The 21,747-nt window shown below is 42.6% G+C and overlaps 1 protein-coding gene across 3 annotated transcripts; it reads right to left on the bottom strand.

The window, feature by feature from the left end:
* Window positions 1–81: 81 nt before the first annotated feature.
* LOC102109190 (UDP-N-acetylglucosamine transferase subunit ALG13-like) lies at window positions 82–21,509 on the bottom strand. 3 transcript variants are annotated; one of them, XM_088062593.1, is made up of 22 exons: window positions 21,253–21,509; window positions 20,830–20,913; window positions 20,032–20,082; window positions 19,274–19,320; window positions 18,318–18,390; window positions 16,939–17,020; window positions 16,426–16,606; window positions 15,641–15,716; window positions 14,810–14,918; window positions 13,549–13,613; window positions 12,574–12,674; window positions 11,849–11,976; window positions 10,927–11,161; window positions 10,292–10,466; window positions 8,220–8,349; window positions 7,942–7,977; window positions 7,740–7,795; window positions 6,629–6,689; window positions 5,171–5,293; window positions 2,089–2,129; window positions 1,075–1,258; window positions 82–969 (listed from the first exon to the last, which is right to left on the bottom strand). In XM_088062593.1, the coding sequence occupies exons 1-22, from the start codon at window positions 21,391–21,393 to the stop codon at window positions 704–706; spliced, it is 2,445 nt and encodes an 814-aa protein (XP_087918719.1). In that variant the 5' UTR covers window positions 21,394–21,509; the 3' UTR covers window positions 82–703. The 3 variants fall into 3 exon arrangements, with proteins under 3 accessions (XP_087918719.1, XP_087918717.1, XP_087918718.1); XM_088062591.1 differs by having other exon boundaries at window positions 6,518–6,689; window positions 21,253–21,508; XM_088062592.1 differs by having other exon boundaries at window positions 6,518–6,689; window positions 10,310–10,466; window positions 21,253–21,506.
* Window positions 21,510–21,747: the final 238 nt, after the last annotated feature.

The following is a 21,747-nucleotide window of genomic DNA, read 5'->3' as shown; positions in this document are numbered from 1 at the left end:
ATTACCTGCCAGTGATAAATGACCACTCATTTTCACATGTTTAATGCTTTTATTTCATGCTGAAAGTGCAAATTAACCACCACAGCCACCACCATATGTGCAACAGCCTTCACAAAACAAATCTTACAAATATACAACAATATACAACAGGTCAAAACATTATTCTTACACTTTCCATAGCCATGAAACCTATGCCCTATGAAGCCAGACAGAAGAAAACACCTATTACAAATATGCGGCCACTAGAGGCAAAGCAGCTTTGTTTTTCGAACTTTGAGAAAAGTCAACTTATTTTAAACATTATTATCCCCCTCTAATGACCCTGTGCCCAGTGTTTACCTGAGTTGTGATGGCAGCCTGATTCAGTGCTTCAGCAAGAACCAGGTGCTTCAGTGTTCAGTGCAAGCCCTCAGACATACACAACATGCCTTCAGTCACAGCATGTTTTTTCACACGCTTCCTTCTACTCACATCCAAGCTGTTCCCTGCACTGCAGTGCTTTTCTCCTATGCTTTCCTAATCAACTAAAGCAACATCTTGTCATCTATCAGTAGCATAAACCTAAAGAGAGACATGAAATTTGAACAGAGTTCGACCAACTGACTCAACTCCTCTAAGAGAGGATAACATTTACCAAACAAAATTAACAAGAGCTGGCAAACAAGAAACAAGAATCCAAGGAGGAGCCCTCCAGCTCCCAGATTTACATTCCCTGAGGTGCATCAGGAGGTGCAGGGTTGGGGGAGGCCATGTAGCCGACCTGGGGTGGTGCTGCTGAGCTGCCAGCCTTCGCCACTGGTGGGGAATTTCCGTGGGGAGGATTTACTGGATGCCAGGTCCCGATGTAGCGGTAGGCAGGAACCACAGAGTCAAAGCCAGGCAGAGGCTGCTGGCTGAAGGGCTCTGACACCACTGGGTAATACACTGGCCCGTAGGGCAGGGGTGGAGGCTCTGTGTTTTGGAAGTTACCTTAAAAAACCAGAACAAAAAGCACATTCACACACTTCAGCCACACTGATGGCCTTTTTATGCAGGCCTTCATGAGCATGAACACAGAATTACTCAAATACAAACCATTTGCTGATGCCTCCAAGGGAACCTGGTGGACTTCAGCTTGCCCAGCATCAGGGAAGAGCTGAGGCACTGACTGATCCAGGACAGGAGCTGGCTCAGCATATGCTGGGTAAACTTCCACTGGAGATGGAGGCAGCACTGGCTGCATGTACATCATGGAAGGCCAACAGCTCTGATGGCAATACTTGCAGGAAAAGGAAAAACATGGTTATGCAGACAGCCACACACTCTCCTGTGCTACTTTCAGGTCTAAAGTTAGGAAAAAACTGAGCTTTTTTCTTCCCTTCCTAGCCCTTTAGGACAAATAAACAAAAAACCCCATGAAACCAACACAGCCTCCCAGAAAAGGAACTGCAATACCTGCAGCAACAGCCACACTGCTGTTGTGTCAAAAGCCTTTACAGAGGAAGAAGATTCCCACTTATTAACTTTGTCATATTCAGAGATATTTCCCATTTCTTCAGCTGAAGGAGCTCATGTTGCTCTTTTCATTTCCCAAATCTGCAGCACTGACACTGCACTGACTACTGCTACAGAGAATGCTTCAGCAGAGCAAATTTCCAGAACACAGAGAAATGGTGCTAACCAGCCTGAGCTCAGCTGCACAGCTCCTGGGGACTCCATCCACACATCCCTAACTGGTCTTTGATGTCTTATCTAAATACACAAATTCTTTTTAGAGTGGCTCAGGTTCTTCCCTTTTCTTCACAGAAAGAATATTTATCCACCATCAAAATATAAAATAAAAAGGCAAAACCCCAAAAGTAAAAGCAAAAAACCACCACCACAAACCACAGTAAAACAATTAATACGGTGTACATCACATTTTGAGGTAGAACTTCACTTCCTGAGCCAGGCTTTTAATCTCCACCAAGAAAGTCCATCCATATTAATAGTCCAGTGCACAGAATACATATTTAGGACACTTGAAAGTTTTGAATACATAAGTACATTTGTCAGGAAACCCAGCAGTTTTTACAGGCAATTTACTGTACTCGTTTTAAAAGCACTTACTTGCAATCCCATATTAAAATAATACCGCAAGACCTTTGTATCTGAAATTAAAGGATAGGACATTAAAGAGCAGAGGAATATAAACCAAGAAGCAAAAGCAACTTACATTAAGAACATTTTATTTGAAGTTATTCTTACTTAATGAGTAACAGTATTTCAGCACTACCTTTTCTTTAAAATTTCAAGGCTAAAGAATGCATCTTCAACAGAGTTAAAAACTAGTTATTAAACTAGTTTTATCTTTAAGTAAATCCAGCTTGATGTTTGTGCAATAGCAGAGCATTTGTCTGACCAGTTATTAAATTCAATGACTACATTAGCTTTAATTTTGGTTTATTCATCTTGATTACTCAAGTCAGAACTCAGTTTTGTTTTTTTTACAAGTCTCCACACTGTCTAAGCAACTAGGACTTAACACAGAGCAATCCTAACAACCTTCTCACCAAGTTTTGGTGCTCCCCAACTGTTATATAAAACTCAACAGAAGCAGGAATAAGATATATATTCCTTCCTCACAAGGGTATTCAGCTCCCTGCTTTCTTGCAGAGTTTTTTACTTCTGTCTTCCCTGTTCTGAACCATTTTTTCCCAGCCAGGTAAATGATATTCTGAGGAACATTCCCAGGTGTGTGAAGAAACTTTGAAACCTCTCTCCAAAAGCGACAGGGTTTTGAACTTGGAAACACATTTCCAACTGCCCAAGAACTGTGAAGCAGCTTTAAACCTTTAAAGTTGACCCACTGAAAGGGCAAAAAAAAAAAAAAAATAAAGAGGGTGTGTGTTTAATCCCATGATGCACTGGAACTGTGCATGAGAAAAACTGATTTCTTAGATTTCAATCTAGATTTGCTTTGAAGGCTCAGGAAGAGCAAGTGACCTATTCCACAGCACAGACTCTGAGCTCTCAGCTGTACTAAAGCCAAGGGAAAGCAGGGAGACAACTCAAAAGCAGCCACTACAGGATTCAATTTAGCAACACCTCCAGAGTTACTGTATTCCATTTTCACAAACACCCACCCTGCCCTAGACCAGGCTCTGCAGTGCTTCCCATCTCCCACATCTTTCCCAGCCCTGCTCTCTGTGTTGTGTTTTGCTGCAGGAAGGCAAAATCAACAGCAAAGCAAACCAGAATTTTAAAATGCACGAGGATTTGTTCCTCTGTCTCTGCTGTCAATTCTCAGTTCTTCTACATTTCAGCCCATCTATCAGGGCAACAATCCATGCAGCTGTTTTAGGAAATGCACACAGATCCTGACTCCTACAAGTGTTGGTGGTCTGGCTATAACACTGACCACAGCCAGTAAAATAATAGAAATACTCCAAAGGCTTACACGAATACAAACTTCTCAGTATATAGCTTAAATTCCATCTATGCCTGGAAAAAGTTGGTGGTTTTTTTTTTTTTTAAACCCAATTTTGTTCTTCAATTGTTTATGCAAATCTATGCAAAGCAAGCATAAGAGCTGAATGAAACAGCTGCTCCCATAGCAGCGATAAGAGTACAAAGGAACTGCTGGGAGACTGAAGTGACAAACTGACATTGGAAATACTGACATCTGTGGAATGATGGAACAGAAGCCAGTACAGTAGGAGATCAGTTTTTGTTTATATTCCTCTTTTAGATGTCTGGAAATCAAGTTCATCTTCAGTAAAACCTTATGAAGCAACAGCTAAGCCAAAAAAAGTTGCCCCTCCTGACAAGAAAATATAAAGACCACATTGATGCCTGATAAAAATCTCATCTCCTGACAGAGTTTTTAGTGCTGTTGAGAAGCTCTGACCACCACAGTGTCTGTGGAACACAGCAATTTCAAGCAGGCTTTATCAACAGCTCCTTCAAATACAAGGCCGCAGGCAAGGGCAGGACACCTGAGGTCACGGTGTTAATAAACACACTCAACAAGTCCTAAATGCCATTAAGACAAGATACAAGATGCTATGAAAACTGGAATAAATGGAGATACAAGTAATGCTAGAGCCCAGAGCAGAATTTCCTCCCAGGTCTAGGACTTCAGTCTGTTGACAAGTCCTGCTCCCCATATGTACCAGTGTCTTTAGCAAAGCACACCCACATACTTCACCCTGCCCTACTCCAAACTCGCTGGGTTTCTTAACTTAAAGGCCATATAGATTATACTCCCGCAGTGTTACATAAATGCTATGTGCAATATTATTAACTAGCAATCTTTAAAATTCCTGCAGTCTGTGCCAAGGAGGACAGGGCCAATATGATGTAGACTGACTCAGCTGAAGAGCTGCAGGCAGGGTCTGGAGAGGTTATTAATCCACATCCACTCCAGATTCTTGTCAGCACACTTAACACTCCATTCTCCCAAGTGGGGAAAGCCTCAGTTAAGAGTATTCAATTACAGCTGGAAAGCAGGAGCTGTGATGTGTGCATGGGATCAGTGATAGTACCACAGCAGGGAAGGGGAACCAGAACAGCCAAGAGTAACAAATCTTGGATTTGAAGGCACAGGTGAGACAGCAGAGTCACTGCAGAGCACAGCAGAAGCTCTGTGAAAGCAGCAGGCTTGGTCCCTGCCCTCTCACTGCTGAACAGCTGCCGTGGACCTTAGACACTGTCCCAGCTGATGGCAGTGTGTGACAAAGCTACACACCCAGGGAACAAACTCACCCCACACTTCAGCTAACACCACAGAATTGCAGCTTGCAGCCACAAAGGAAAACATCCAAAATGCCCCACTGAAATGTGCAACAGCACAACTTATAAATACACAATTCTTATTTTAATCAGTTGTCAGAAAAGTGATTACTCTGCCACAAACAAGTATGATATAGGCCAAACACCCTCTCCCTGTGCTTTCATTTATTTAAGATACTGTCCGGAGCTGCAATAATCAAATATTTGAGTCAGATACAAACTTGCTGTTCAAAACTGGGAATGAAAATGTTTTAGCGTAAGTATCTGTAATATTATTTCTCACTCCCTGCGAGCTGCAGAGAGCCATTTCTTCTCACTATGTATTCTCACTTGGTGTTCTGCTAAGCTTTCATGAAGAACACAAGTCAGAAATGTGCTGGAAAGCAGCAGGAATAAAAATACAAAGCACCATCATTACCTCGAGGCAAATCACTGCCACTGGGATCACAAGAGTAAGCTGGAAGAACAGCACTGGCTTCTCCCACCTCACTCACAGGGGGAAGAGGAGCTGAATAAATTGGGAATGGCACCGAAGAAACTGCTACAATTGGAAAGAAACAAACGTCACCCAAAAAGTCAACTTTGCCATGGTATGTCAAACAAGTAAGGTGTTAAGTTACACAATTCAGTATGCACTTTGATACCTCAGTGCCCCTAAAGACAGGCTCTAACAAAGTTTTGTTCAGCAATCACTTTGAAATGTGTCCAGAAGAAATTTTACAACTAAATTTTAGTTTAAAGGTTTCAATTTAATTGAACCTTCAATTTTAAGGTTTTTCAATCTCTCAAGCCTTAACTGCACTTCTATCTGCAAGCTGTATATCCCAGTTACAGGAAAAAAGTCTTTTTCAATCATTTCTTCATATTAGAAGGCAGGACAGAGTTCTAGGGCAGATAGTTATGTAAGAGAACAGAGGACAGACTAATCACTTCAAAACCTCAAAAGTGTGATAGCCCACAAAAACAAGGGAAGGTCTGAGACTTATCAGGACAAAAATCTTCTGGACAGACAACTTCTAAATATTCATTTAGGTGGCCCACACCTCTAACACAGCAGCAGGTTGGCACCAGTGAGCAGACAGCTTTGAGAACCATGCTGACTAAACTCTCATGCAAAATAGAAAAGAAAAAGAGATAAGTGAGACAGAACTGAGCAGAATGGAAGGTGGAGATTTTTTAGATGCTAAATGAAAAGTTATAGAAGACAGGAGAAGTGCTCTTTGCAAGAAGGAAAATTTTTTCATAACAGCCATTTTGCAAGAGCAAAGCAGATACAGCACCTAAGGCAGAGAGTGCACCCTGTGGCTACCCACAAACCTGATCTTGCACAGAAGAAACCAAGGGTCACAAAAATAAATTGGACCCCAAAACACCACAGCCAGTGACTCTCCTGGTAGAAAAAGTGTTCTAGAGGTTTGCTACCTCAAGTCAAGAGGAAAAATAGCTGTAGGAAAGGGGAAGCGAAGAGAGCTGCACTAAACTCTGATTTCTGAAAATAATTTTCTAGCAAACACTTGGCATTAATGGTTAAAGGTGGCAAGTGGGGAACCCAAAGCCCATAAAAATTCCCATAAAAATTTTGGGGCAACAGCCCCTTCAAAACAAGAAGTCAGCTGCCAAGTTACAAAGTACAAAATTTTAAACCAAAGCAAGTGACACTTTTTTTTAAGCCTTTTAACACTTGTGGATGGGGGGAGGAAGGGAAGGGAAAATGCAACTGAAAACTTGGAAATCCAAGTCCACAGCTGCAGTCTGTACACTCTACCTGGCCTCCCCACAGAAAAGGGAGATACTATGACAGGTTGAACTGCTGTTTGTGGGGGAGCTGCTGTTATGACACTGGCTGGAGTGGAGGCAGCAGAATTTGAAGAGAGACCTGTAGCTGGAGCAGTGTAAACATCTGTGGAGGTGGAAACTGTTGCAGAGTTCACCAACACCTGGAAAAGAGTCAAGAGTATTCAACAGTCTGCCTCTGCAACTGGCTTGACAAAGACTATGAAAATACCACATACTTCAAAAATTCTCACTTCACACAAAACCAGCTTGTAAATCCTAGCTGTAAAAGGCACTAACTATCCAAACTCTCTAAAAATTGGCTTGAAAATACCAGTTTAGAGTTGCAGACACCTGTAAGGCATCTTCTGTTTTGCCTGTATTTGCAGGGAATTGCATTTTCTGCTGCCTGAGGCTGTGAGGGGTGGTCCTCACAAGCTGTCACAGTCCAAGCAGAGTGGCTACCTCTGCACAGGGCCACCACAATGAAGTGTGAGATACAACTCAGAGTATCAGACACTACCTTCTGGGGATAGCTGTAGGAGAAACCACTTCATCTTGAGGTGACACCAAGACTGGCCCTTCTTCCTGAAGGGATTCCAAAGCAAAGCATGGTCCATTTTCAGTGGCAAAAAAAGCCACAGGGTACACACACCACACCTATTTTTAATTTTTAAATTTATGGATTATACAGCCAGAGTGTCTTTTGTAGCTCAGCTAAACAGTTTTATTCTGACATGCTTAGGACTGCTTTCACACCCACTGTGGAGCAGCAGGTGACTAAAGATTCAGTTTCAAGTTAAAAAAAAATAAAAATTAAAAACTCCAAGATAAGATCTATCACAGATGAGATCTCTCCAGTCCCACAGAGAAGGACTAAGATTAACTGGTGTATAACCTGAAGGGTGGCCTGATAAAAGCAAGTGCTCTCTGGAGCAGAGAAAGAAAAGTAAACAACACTCAAATACACACTCTCTTTGCAGAGGGAAAGAAGGAAAATCATTAATGTGTATCCCATGCAATTCAGACTGTACTTGCAGACTCAGATAAAAACCTCACCATTCAGGGAGAAAAAGGATGGTGAATATATAAAGGAATACTAATTTAATTTCTTTTATTATTAAGTCTCTGGCCTACTATGCATCCAAGGGCAGCTTCCATGAATGCCACGCACCTCAAAGATCTCCATTCTGAAGTCTGTGAATAAAACTTACCAGGTTTGCTGTAGGTTCTGCTGAACTAAACACTGTTGCAGTTTCACAGTTGGGATCTGGAGGATACAGGCAAAATTAATTGAAAAGAACTGCATTAAATCTAATCCTTCACAAACTTATAAACTTATAAAGAGGCCATAATTTGAGTGTATTACATTCACCAAATATTCCATCAGTAAAATCTGAACAGGTATTTACTTACCTGGAGGTGCATAAATATATTCCTCATGATATTTCCCTAGAAGGGAGAGAGAACAGGAAGTTTTCATTCAGAGGAAAAAAAGAGGGGGGAGCATAAAAGCTTAAAGCTGCAGTTACTGCAATTACATTTCAGTGCATCTATTAATAACCTGCTTTCAGTATCATCTCACTTTGTCTCATTTAGGAGATGTAAGGAATCTACTTTTGACAATGAAAAACACATTGACAAGCTCTTTATGTTTTATTTTTTTTTTGCCTATCAATCCTTTAGGAACTCACCATTTTCACTTGCTTCTTCATCCTCTAAGGCACTCAAGTTCTGCTTGTTAGAAGGAGCAGAGTTTGGACCCCTCCTTGCTACCCAGAATGCCCCTGGACCATGGACAATGGGAGCAGGGCTACTGTGGCTCTGAAAAGCCAAGCCAGAAGCACACATTTAGAAACAATTTAAAACATTTCCATGCTCTACAGACAGACACACAAACAGGCTGGCAGACCCAGCTTGCTGCAACCAAAGCATCATCTGTGTGTCCACTCCAAAGCAACAAACATTTCTTCCCTTTCCCTTCTGTTCTGCCTTGCATACTTAAGGGAATTTCAAAGCTTTACCATTGTCCTGTGCCATGCAGTCAAGCTGCTCCCTCCCAGAACTCAGCCAGCTTTATCCCAAGCTCTAACAAAGCTGTAAAGGAGGGAGCAGATCCCAGACAAGGCTGCTACCCCCCAACATGTATTAGTGCAGTCCTCATTCTAGAGCATTCCCCCCACAGCAGCAGCAGATCAGATCACCCTAACACTGATGATCATGGAAAAATATCATCTTTAGTCACAACTAGTGGAACCAAGAGGTGGCTGCTGGCATAGACAGCAGTGTCTGCACTACGCTGACCCACACACACAACCATGACTATTTCAGGGAGCAGCACATCCCAAGGTTGCCCACAGCACTCCTTCAATGCTTTACATGCCCTTTGTTGCTGCACTGAAATTAGTCTTTGGCTGCACCCCAATTTAAAAGATCATTTCTCTGAAGGAGGAATATAGGATTGAGATGCTCGAGTACGAGTTGATTCACTCTTTGGTGATGGCTAAGGTGATACTCAAAACTCTTCTCAGAAGACACTGGTGACTATGAGATCGATAAAGTGCTCAGAGAGGCTTGAAAGATTTCCAAGGTTGAAGCAGAGGTGGTAAGTCAGAAGATTGTCCCACCAGGCCTCTAGCAGCATGGCAGAGTCCTCTGTGAGATGCATCTTTCCCCAGGAAATGTCACATTCCTTTACTAAACAAGACAAGGAAGAGACAGAGAAAAAGCTTTGGCATTGACAAGAAAGTCACTGAATGAACATGAAAACTATTCATTAGGAGCTGCAGGCAAGTCTAGCAAAGGGGGAGAAAAAGCCACTGAGCAGTATTGATTTCATGTTGGAAAAAAGAAATTGCAAGATAACGTGTCCTTGTTCCTTGGCACTCATGGAGGAAAAAATCAGAGCAAAGATTACAGATCTAGTACGTCAGAGCAAAAAAAAAAAGATTGGTGCTGAAACAGCCCTAAGCATATTCTCTCCCTCATTTAAATACAAGTCTAACACTAAAGTTCACTGCTTCAACACAGCAAAAAAATTCAAACATACCAGGTTGGTTTGGTTTTTTTTAATCTGTTTTCCTATTCAGATACCTATGTATAAATTGTTCTGGTTTGTTTTTTTTTAGCACACCCAGCCTTGGAATAGGTTTAGACTACAAATGAAGGGAAAAAAAAAAGCATTTTAAACTTTAAGAGTACACTTTGCCAATTTATCTACAACTCAACAAAAGGACTGCTTTAAGGAAAGTCTAGGTTTGTAATTTTTTTTCTGTTTCTGTAGCAAAATAAACTGTCAGGAACAACAAGTTAATCCAAAACATCACAACTACAAATTCATAGTAAAAGATCCAGGCTATCACTACCTAGTTTCCGAATCTTGCTACCCAAACTATAAATTATAGTGTGGCAAACAAGTGAAAAGCTTTCTCCCACAATATTTAGAGCTAGACAGACAGGCACAGGAAGGAAAGGTTTTGTTTTCAAACTGCAGTAGGAAGGAGAAACATGATTATGTTTATGAAAATATGCTTAAAAGCAAACAAGTGTTGCTACTGAGAAAAAAAAAGGGAAATATGTAGAAAAATTGAGGTTTCAAGCAGGTTTTACAGGAACTAGACTAATTTCAGTCTTCCACTATCAAAAATGCATTCATTGCTAACTCTTCTAAGAAAACCAAAAAAAGCTGTTGTATATTTAGGTAAAGAGTCACTGTGCATTTAGTTTCCCCCTCCTCCTCTCTTCTCTTGGAGAGGCTTCAGCTTACCCTTTGCTCATAACTCACATGCAGAGTAGGAAAAGCGGTGTCATCGTCTCCTTCAATTTCACAGAAAGTTACAGTTTCTTCTGGCCCTTGGGGCTCCTCTGCAGCCCCTGCCACAAAGCCGTACTGGTACTCCCTGCTCACACACGGCAGCGGGCGGCGGCTGCGGCTGTACGAGCTTGGGAACAAGAGAGGAGGTGAGGAATCGGCACCACCTGCGCTTCCACCTGCCTCTGGCTGCTCGGTTTTAGCTCGGTTCTTTCTGCAGAGCCACAAGAAACCTGCTCTTTCACGCTCTGCTGCAAACAGGCAATTCATGCCCCACCATCCTCTCCAATGCCTGGCAGAGCAGTTTCTGGTGGAAGAGGTTTGTTGTCACTCACCAGGACCTGCAGGAGAAGCTGTCACAACTCTGACAGCCTCTCTTCCCTGGGCTGGGGTAGAATGCTGTTTGAGGGCCAAGCATGCTGTGCCTGTCTATAAATCAGGCAGATCCCTTGAGTTTAAAGAGGAAAAGGTGCAACTACCAGAAGTGCCTCTCAGCTGCAGTTTTACCTGAACAGCATGAACTCCTAGCCAGTCTGCAGCCAGAGTGAAACAGGCAACAAGTGAAAACTCAGGTTTCCAAAGCTTCCTACCTCGGCATCCCGGGTTCACGGTGGTGCCTGGGAGGATTCTGCGGGTGATAGGGTTTGTAGGGAGCCATGCTTGCTCCTCCCTGGGAGCAGTGGATGGCAGGGAAGCGCCCTGAGGGAGCACTGTGCTGCAGCCGGGGTGGCAGCACTGGCTGTCCCCTGCTGTAAGCCACAGCCATGAACACTTCCTTCCCACGGACTTTCTTCAGCATCCTCTTCCGTGTTTTCATGTCCATTTCTGCAGTTTCCATTGAGGACAGAAAAGAGATTTACACCTTAAACCTGAGCTATGGTCACAAATGATAAAGAGAAGACTTAATATTTGAACCCATAGAAAAGAAAGCCAGGGGCCTAGTCCAGAAAAAGTGCATTGTAAATATGGAAGCTATAGACCCTTCTTTAAAAGATTCAAGCAGGAATTCTCCATGACGAGGATACAGTTATCTGACATGGGACTACCTTCCCAGCTTCAGCCGATCCAACCAGTCCTCAGTGTTAGAATCTCTCTATGCAGGCTGATTTATAAAAGTAAAAAAACCTCACAACTCCTCCTTCAAATTCAATTGAATCCATATTTAAGTGGCTGGGGAAGCCCTGGTCCATCTGTGTATTTCTGCTAATGCCAGATCAGACAAGTTCTCTGGTTCACTGGTCTTTTAGATGGTTCTCAAGTGGCCAATTTGTCCTCGGCAATTTTGAGCAATACCAAATTTGCTTTGTATTTCAATGGATTTGCTCTTCTGCAAAGGCAAATCCATCACTGTCTGAAAGAGACCTTTCCATCCAACCCCCGCAGTGGCCAAGTTTTACATCACAGGGTGAATTAACTTGCTTCCCATACCCAAAGTCTGCTACAGGTCCAAGTGTCATGAGTACCTCCCCTACTTCCCCAGGGAAGGAATGCTTCTGGAAGCCTTGTACAAACCTATTCCTGAGAAGTGTCCACCCGTTACTTTCTGATAAGCTCCTCCTCTTCTGCTGTGAGCCATATTCCAAGCAAAGACAGGAGCCACTTGTGTCACTGGCTTTAAGTTTGCCAAAGGAACTGTGTGCCTGCAGGAAGGACACCCACGTTAGCAGTGCCCCAGGGATACATTCTGCACAACAACATAAGCTGAAGCAACACCAAGACAGAGGAAAATAGTTTGTGAAAATAAATAATCTGTTTCTCTGGCACCAAGAACACATTACTGCTCCTTGTTTAATTAGAAAAGAAAAGCTAGGCTTTAGTTTGAACACTATTTACTTCCTGGGTCAAGTCTCTCTCCCCTGCCTGCATTTGTGTGCCTCCAGAGGTACACCTAAAAGCAAGGGACAACACAGAATTTTTGCAGGATGTTGTCAAACCCTGCTTCAGAGAAAGGTGAATGTGTGAACAGCAAGGGGGAGAAAGTGATTACATTCACCAGAAGAGCCAATTATTTTGTTGCTTGGGTACAACAAAAACTCCAGAGAAACCAAACAGCAGAGGGTAGTTTGCTCTCTGTGAATTAATCCCAAACTGCAAAGATCACTTTTACATTCCAGTGAAGGAAGAGTAGCAAGACTTCACAGAAAGCATTACAGTAATGATTTTGGTCATTAGAAATCCAAGAGGAAAAACAAACCCCAGAAAGAGTTTAAACTTGAAGTCATCACCACACTGCTTACTTTTCTGCCAGCTCTTCAACAAATACAGTCAATGTGTTGCTATCCTGTCCAACCTCCTGGATATGAGCATTGTAATACTTTTCTCCTGGTTCTAGACACACCTGGAGAGAGAACAAGAGAAGCTCTAAAAAACCCCAAACTGCATCAGAACATTGTCCATAAACCACTAATGGCAAAGGCTGCTCCTAGCCAGCCCCATGTTACTGAGTTGGCCCAGGAGCCTCAAATACTTCTTCAAAACTGCAACCAAAACAAAGAGCACAGTACTAACTTCAGGGAAGATAAAAAGAAATAAAATCAGCCTTGTGAACAGCTGAGAGGCAAGACACCTGCTCCCTAACTTCCTTTTATCCCCTGTGTCCAGCAGATAAGTACCAAGGAAGACTGCTGCTTAAGAACTTGAGGAGAAGATAAAGTAGGAAAAGGAAAGCCCTGCTCAGTGAGAAGTCACTGAGTAAATCATTAGCACTGCCCTAAAGAGTGATAAAAAAAACAACCCACCTTTATTACATATGAAATCAGAAGACAAAAAACTGACCTTCCTTTCAGTATCTCCTGTCCAGATCATTTTAATCCTCCCTTTTTAGCTCTTCCCTTTTTATTTTATAAAAATATTTTGCTACTTCACTGTTGAGAAAGGTAAGACTATCCAGAATTGTTGCTTGGCCCAAGTAAAAAAATCTAAAGACAACTACATCAAAAGCACCCTGTGCATTTTGAGCTCTGCCTGGAACTTCCACACTCAGAGAATGAGGATGACTGGTTTACACTGAATCCCCAAACTGCTTTTCTATCACACTACCAAGTTTAAAGGTAGATTTCAGAAAGAAATTACATTTAAAAGAACATCTACAGGGAAGAGAATGAGAAAAGCATTAGAAAGTTCTATGAAATCGAATGATTTCATGGTTTATCACAGTCTATTTAAAGTAGTTTTAACAATTGATCATAACTGGGTCTCCTTTGAGTACTAACCTGACACTTGTCTCCTAAATAGTACTGTCTCCCAGCAAACACCATGTAGTCAGTTTTTTGAAGCTCTAAAAATAAATGAATAAATAAATAAAAGGGGGGAAAAAAAGCCTTTAAGCTACCATTCTTCACACATCCTACAAGTACTTCATGACAGCATCCAACTACAATTTACAGGCCAACTGAGTTAAATCCTTCCTGTGCATACCCCAACATTTCCCATAGTAACTGTGGAGTAACTCTAGATGTTCTTGCAATAAACCATAACCAGGCTAAGTCACATGAGACCAGGAACAGCCAGATAATGCAGCAAGCAGCACTACTACAACACTGCAGCTTCTGTGGTGGCACTGAGCTAAACCCTGCATTTAATACAAATCCTGAAATTAAGAAGGTTGGACATCTCTTATCTTGCCAGAGTTCTGGTGGCACTTCGCAAATTTGAAATGTCATCCAGGAAAAGCTAACATTGCCTAAAGTCTCCTTGCTGTTAGATTTCAGCTTTTTTTTTACCTCTGTTCCTTGCCTGGCTTCTCTGCACGTCAGTATTCTACACAGATAATTGGTTACCACACTCTGTTCCAAGAATTTTAATGATCCTCATTACTGATTACGCCGTGGTAAAATGCTGGAGTTTTTCAGCATGCAAAGCACTTTGGGTCAGACATCAAGTATCACTTAAAAACTTATCTTTCTTGGTAACTTCTTGCTTTACAGATCAGCCACAGTGAATGCCAAAAAGCAGCCAACCTTTCCCAAGCTATGAGAACCATGAAATCTCCATAGAATGTTTGAGCCCAGGAGGGCTGGGAGGCAGGAGAAAAACTCATCTGACAGATCTCAATGCTAAATTTAAGATCTTCATTATTATACAATTCTGGGGCCAAAACTGTGCTCTAAAAAGAATTCTTTGCACACATGCTGTAACAAAAAACTCATATTTGAATGCTTTCCAATACAACAGAACGGCAAGAAAGTTCTGTGCTCCGTTTTGAATCCTCCTATTTCCTGTGTACAATCAATAAGCAGCAGGGATCAAATTTTTAGCAACCTTGTACCATTATATTGTATCAGAAGCTGGGTGTTTTGTACTTTGAATGCCAGACAGGAAACCAAGAACGTATCCCACCTACAGCTATCTGCTGGGTTCACCTGTGCCCTTCACATTTCAGCTGAAGAAACAGGTGACAGGACTTAGATTCATAAATTTAATGCTAACCCTACTACAGGAAGGGTTTTTTGGCTTTTCCCTTTCCAAAGATACCTTTTCTGCTGTCCAGCCAAACATCAAACTCCACATTTCGATAGATGGTAGAGTCCAGTGCTTTTAGCACTTTATAAGGAACAGGCATCTTTGGAGGATTTTCTGGAGGCTAAAAACAGAATTGGAACGGAGCATTAAGAAGTGCATTTCATGTGTTCAGCACAGTCTCTATCCTGCCAGCATCTGTGCACCATTTTAAAAAGTACAGATGCTATTTTCCAAAATATTCACTTCCACTGTATTTCCCTAAAAACTAAAACTCAAGAGTCTGAAAACAGATCCAGGCACTCAGGTGCTGAGCAAACTGACTCTGGAAAGCAGAACAGGCTCAAGAGTAACACTTGGCATGTTCTGTACTCAAAAAGAATCAAAGGAAGTCAACCAGATCAATGAAGCCACAGCTTCAAAAGTTGGTGAGAACTTCAGTTATTGTATCTGAAAACTCTACTTCTGTAGAGCTTCTAAAAGTATTTTGAAGCAATTTATACTACAGTCAAAGACAAAAATTAACTAATTTAAACCACATTCTGGGAAAAATAAACAGCAAATCAGGAAACATCCGCTAAGCTCCATCTTTTGGGGGAAATAAAAATCAGCTAGAGAAAAACTAGAGAATTTCAGAAAGGAAAAGAGCATTTCCAATTTAAAAGAAACTCAAAGGCAAAACCAAAAGACAAGTAGATGGAAGAAATAAGCCATCTACTTGTCAAAAATACATTTTTAGAAAGTGGTAAAGAGGATTTAGCCCTAACAAGGGTGGCATCATACAACAGAAAAAAACCCAAAAAACCCAAAAGCAAACCGTAAGGATTTTAATCCAAACTGCCAAACCTTTTGTTCTTCAATGCCTTGTTTGAACTTGGTTTCCTGTGGGTTGTCAGTATCGTTGCCTTCCCAATCATCCAGCCTAAAAAAATTAAAAATAAGATTACAAAAGCTCCAACACATGATTTCTAGCCAGGATTAATATCACCAACTCCTCATACAACCTGAAAAAGCACCATGGTGCCATCAAGTGGCACATTTTGCCTTAAACACCAGCAAGGTGCAATGCAGTGCAGGACAAGCTTTTTCCAAGTTTTAAGAACTTGACCTTTGCCTGTTCCAAAACCCACCCTTAATGAGGGCTACTGTTTGCATTAGAAAAGGATGAAAGTGATCCCACTGATTGAATTCTTGCACTGTCAAGTACAAAAAGACACTCTGTGCCAGGTACCACCAAACCAATGCTGTCTGCAAGCATTTGGAGGTAGCTCTCAAGCCTTTTAGAGCTATGGAGGCTTACAAGAGTAAAATAAAAATTATAATAAAGCTCTAACAAATAAGGAGCAATTTTACTTACAAATAAGCTGTCGTTTTACAGAGTAACACAGAACTATAACAGCCTGCAGCAGAGGATATTCAGTTATGTGACACTTCCCAGCTTCCAAGGAAAGCACACTCTCTTCCATGATATACTTGAGCTTTGTGTTTGTGTCATAATGTAGGAAAAGAAGAGTTAATAGTCCATAAAAATTCATAGAAACTTGGAAAAATTGTCCTCTGCAAGGTTTTGAAGGTTTTGTATTTTGTTTTTTTTGCTTCCCTCTTACCAGATCCCATTCCCAGCACACTACCTCTTTTCAGATGGATTTCTGGGCACTTTTTCATGGAGGCAACCAAAGTTTGCATCCTCACTCTCTACAGGAGCACTGTTTCTGTTCTTCTTGGATCTACTTCGAAACACCTCAACTGCAGACCTTAATTCTTCCTCTTCCATGCCAAACACATCTTTGTAGAGGATCTCATATAATACAGCTGAACAAACCAACACAAAGCTTGGTAATATAAAATCCATAAGAACTCCTGCAGGTTTCATCAGGCAGATCTTCAGGTATTATCTACTGTTACAAGACAGTAGTGACATCAAATGCAGCTTAGGATAGGATCATAACTTAGTTGGGAATTAGGGACCTCTGGAAGTCATTTGGCCCTACACCCATTTAAGAGGTAAAAAATTAGTCTATGCATAAAAATATACCATAAGTGAGCTTCCATTTCTCTTCTCCCCACACCTGAAAATTGAAACCTGCCTCTAAAGATATGAAAACACACAATTCTCTTCCACAGAAAAATTATTTCAAATTTACCCTGACAAACGGCAGCATTTTCCTGAAATTGTTTTGTATACACAGAGTCATAATGGCCGTTACTGGAACAACACAGTAAAATCTGGGAAAATAAAAAAAAAAAGTTTTAAGGCTGGAATGATAGAATCTCAAATTCTACTATCCTTTCATTCTACAGTTGACATGAGCTCATCACGAAAACAGTAAATATTCTCAATATAAATATGAAAAAGCTGTAGCATCAGCTCAAAATTGAAATCTAGGTAAAGCCCCCAAGTAACTTTGTATCATACAAAGAAAAAAGAAAACCATCTGTACATCCTGCTGTATTGAACATGAAACAGGAGTTTGTTTCCAAGACCACCATTTGCTCAGAAAGTAAAATAAACACAACCCATTGAATGCAGCACTCCAAGAACACACTGTCCGAAGTGTGAAAGGCACATTTCATCCTTCTCTGCCTTAAAGACTAGAAGAGCATTTACTTCTCTAGCCCTTAAAACCTTGCTTTTAAGAAGCAGAAGAGATGTTTCCTGCAACACATGCATTGATACACCATGTAAACATGTCCCACCAAGCTTTCTGGCACACAACCACAGGCAGCTGCAATGGGCACAAGCCCTGAGGCAGCTGTCAGCATGCTGCCAGCGAGGATGTTTCCCAGAAAGCCAGGACTCTTAATTCTGTGAGCTCTGTGGATTCTGCCAACACAAGCTCTCCTCTTGTGGTGAGGAGGAACAACACCAGAAGGAGCTGCTGCCTGAACTCAGTGTAATGACAGACAGCTGCCAACACTTAATGAGAGCTCTGGTGGGAAAGCCTTGGAGGGCAAACACAGATTTAGACCATGCTGTTTGATTTTTAAACTCAGCTCATTTTGGAATTAAATTAAGCTACACAGGAAGCTGTGTAGATAAAGAATGAAGCACATGTAAATGAAGACAGCAATGCTCATCAACAGTTCAGTAACAGCTGCAGCAGCACAGGTTCAGAACGGACTGGCCACCTTGGCAAATCTAGCAGCCCACACTGAAATCCACACTGCAGCAGCTCCACTGGCATCATGCCTCAAGTAGCCACATTATTGTACACCCATGTCTACACAGCTCCAGAAAGCACCAGAGGGGTCAGATGCAAGGTAATACAGAGTATTTGTCCTTTATGCTCCTTCCTTTTGCCCCCAGCAGTAGTTCTGATGTAGATAAGCTGTTCCAATAGCTCCCACTGTGAACTGGGATCAGTTTGTAGGTCACAAAAACCAACCTGTTTGTTTACAGTCATCCCCTCCCATTAACTTCCCCTTCTCAGGGGAAAAAATTGCACAACTCATCCAGCTTCAGGAAAAGTAAGAAAACAGACTGGCAGAGGAACAGAAGGAAACTGCCCTCACATCTACTGACCTTGTCTTCAAAGCCACTGTCTGTAGCATGTGTGGGTGGCTTCCCGGGGTAGCGGTACACGATGAAGTCTCGCCTAGGTAAGCAGAGGGAAAACAAGACTTGCAAGAGCACACTTTCAGTAGAACCATGCTGTGAAGAAGTTCCCCGGGAGCAGTTTAGAGCTGTCGGTTTGCAGGAAAATCAAGCAAAGCACTTCTGATAAATGAATGGTACCGTAAAGCAACAGCCAGGTGAGCAAACCCATCTTGAGGGGAAAATAAAAATTATCTGTGAAAAATCATGATATTTACTCACAGATTAAGTCAAATACTTATGTTTACAGAAGGGTGCTCAGACACTGAGACAATTCAGTCTAAGTGATTTAAGCACCCTGCAAAAGGGCTAGAACCTCAGTGCAGGGAGCTAGTAATTCTTGCCAAGGTTCAGTTGTTCTTTAGTACTGTGACAGAATGAGCCTGCAAAAGGTGGTCTCTAATTTCTACCACTAGAGAGCCAGACTGCTTTTTTACAGATAGTTCTGTGCTACCTCAGAAATAAATAGCAGTGTTTACACACCAGGTAGGGCAGATACTCCTCACTTCTGGAGCTTTCAAGAACACCTACATGAGTTTTACTCATGCTTTTAACTACCACACAGTGTTTCCACCGCACACAGCTCCTTGGTTTCCCCCATTTTCCAGTCTTCAGCCACTAGAAGCAAACACTTGACATTCAAGTTTAATAGCAGCAAAAAGATAACAAATAAGCATCTCTGGAAACTGACCCTGCCCTTGATCCCCATCAGAACAGGAGCTGTGACGGCACCATTTAAATGTCAGTTAAGTTTAGGTTTAAGAAAGCATTTCTTATCATGTTTCAAACATTCACCTCTCAGGGGCAAACACAAAGAAAGTTCTGGGGCCAGAACTCCCACACCAAGTGCTGAACAAAACAAACCTCAAGAAAGGGGTACTTACTTGTACATCATTGATAAAGCACTTATTTCCAGCTGGCCAGCACTCTCCTATACAAGATTAGGAGATTATGTGAGATAAGAGAGGCATCTAAACATCAACAACTATATTCTACATTTCTGTAGTATTAAAATATCTATTCAAGCTCATCAGTTTGTTAAAGCAATAATGCACTGAAAGTTGAGATGCAAAGATTTGGGGGAGACTGAGGGGAAAAGGGCTTGCTATATGGGGTGGCCACAGTTCCCATAATTAGTAAGACTGAGCTGCTGCCAGAGCTGCTCCAACACATCACTTTAGATTAATTTTTTTTAAACCCACATTTGTTGCAGAAGCTGCAGCATTCACCAAAGTTACTGGTTAAAGACTAAAGAAATAGAAGTTTGAACAGTAAAGGAAGAAGCAGGGGACTGTAAAGCTTGACAAACATTTCATTTAAGGTACACTTCATATATTTTGCTTTTTTCTTTTTTAAAAAAAACTACAGTTGTGAGTAAGCTTTTACTGTCCAGCCTGTAGAGATTGCTCCTTTGCACCCATGCAAATTCCCCACTATAACTGGTATTGTTTTTACATGCACAGTTTATTCACATTTATTCAGCACAAACCCTTAGTATAACTTATGCAATTGATTCCCCAAGATTTGGATCTAACAAAGCCCCACAAACTCAAAAAAACACATTTTAAATAATTACCTAAACACCTTCCTGTTCTAGTCTCTTCAAATTTAAATCTTTTAGTAAGTCTTAGATCAGGCTTACCTTTGGATCTCCTAGTCGTTCTAGGTATTTCTCAAATGAGCCTTCCACATACTTTTAACAAAACAAGAAAACAAATACAAAAACTTAGGCTCTTAGTTAGAAAACAAAGTTAAAATTAAACCTAAATACTACTTAACAGCTACCAGCTGTTGATTTGGAGAAGGCAAGACACATAGAACATAGGAATAATTTGGGGTATCAATGTGACAACTCCAAGAGATCCTAAAACAAAAAATTAAGGACACAAATCCAAGCAATACTCAAGTCTGTCGTAGATTAGATGAAGCACTTAAATGTGATTACAGGGAAAACACACAAACAAAAAACCCCAAAACACAACCTTCAAAAAACACATCAATACCCTACAAACCCACACTGCACACACCGGTACTTCACACAAACTGCCACAGACAAAACCAACTAAAAACTTCACTTTACGTCAATTACTCCAGGATTTCCCACCATCTGTTGATAGTTTCTTGCACCAAAATCCTACAGGTTTCCCACCTAAATTCTGCAGTGGTTGCTCCACAGATAATACACACAAACACCTCATCCTACTCATTGTGTAGGTTTTAGTAACTTGCTCGTTTTCAGGAACTGCGGAACCAAAGTCAAATAAAACTTACACAACTCAAGGTAAGGATGCAGCCAACCTGTCATTTCTCCTGTCCTTCAAGCACCAAGAGTGGCAAAGCACGGTGTTCGGTGTTCTCAGTGTTAGACCACCCTGACCCCCTCCCACAGCATTTCCCAACCACACAAACCCAGCTTAGGTACAGAACACACGGTACTTACGGATTCAAACCTCGGCTGGTGCTGCCTCATAAACGAAACACAAGCTTTCCTAACTTCTGCGTGATGAATTTGAGATGAAAACAGCTGGAAAGATAACGGTAATGAAAGAGAAGACAGCAAGAGTTTAATTTACGCCTGGCGTTAGGCACGAATTCTCCAGACTAACGCCACACGAGAGGCGGCAGTGCCGAGGCTGGGGGACACCTGGGGACACCTGGGGCTGAGGGAAACCCGAGCGCCCGGAGCCGGTCGCACCCATCCCCACACACATTCCCACACATCCCCATCCATCCCCGCTGCCACCACCTCGCCCTGGGCAGCCGGCCGGCTGTCCCGGAGCCCTCCGGGGGCACCCCCGGCCCACCCCCAGCCCGCGCCGGGCCTGAGGCGCCCCGGCTGCCCCCAGCCCGGCCGGCTGCGCACCTGCTCCGAGACAGCTCGGAACAGGCAGGAGGCGTCCTTGGCCGTCATCTTGCGGTACAGCCCCAGGCTGCCCAGGTACTCGTCCATGGCCACCTCACTGAAGGACTTCTGCCCGAAGTACTTCTTGGAGCCTTTGTGCATCTTCCCGGCCGGGACGGCTGAGGCGCGCGCGGAGACGCGGGCGAGGCGCGAGGCGCTGGGCGCGCGCCTGCCGCTAATGAGGAGCCGCTAATGAGGCACCGGGCCCACCTGCGGCACCTCCCGGTCCCGGCCCCCGGCTTCCAGCCCCTCGCATGCCGCTGGAGCTGCCCCCGCCGGGGCCATTTCACGCTGTTTTAGGCCGGTTTTTAGGGTGGCCGGCTCCCGGCGGGGGAGCGCATCCCGAGCCGCGGGGAGCGGCTCCTCCCGCACCTGCCTTGGCTGAGCTCGCTCCGTCACCTTCACCGCTCGAGCGCACAGAACCAGCGGGAACATCGCTCCCATGGTTATCCGAAA

Source organism: Pseudopodoces humilis, chromosome 15 (assembly GCF_049639895.1).
Source record: "Pseudopodoces humilis isolate 2021_Gansu_Grassland_sample_001 chromosome 15, ASM4963989v1, whole genome shotgun sequence".
NCBI lineage: Eukaryota > Metazoa > Chordata > Aves > Passeriformes > Paridae > Pseudopodoces > Pseudopodoces humilis.
Note: the sequence above shows the minus strand (reverse complement) of the source record. Positions and strands in the feature narration are given on the sequence as shown.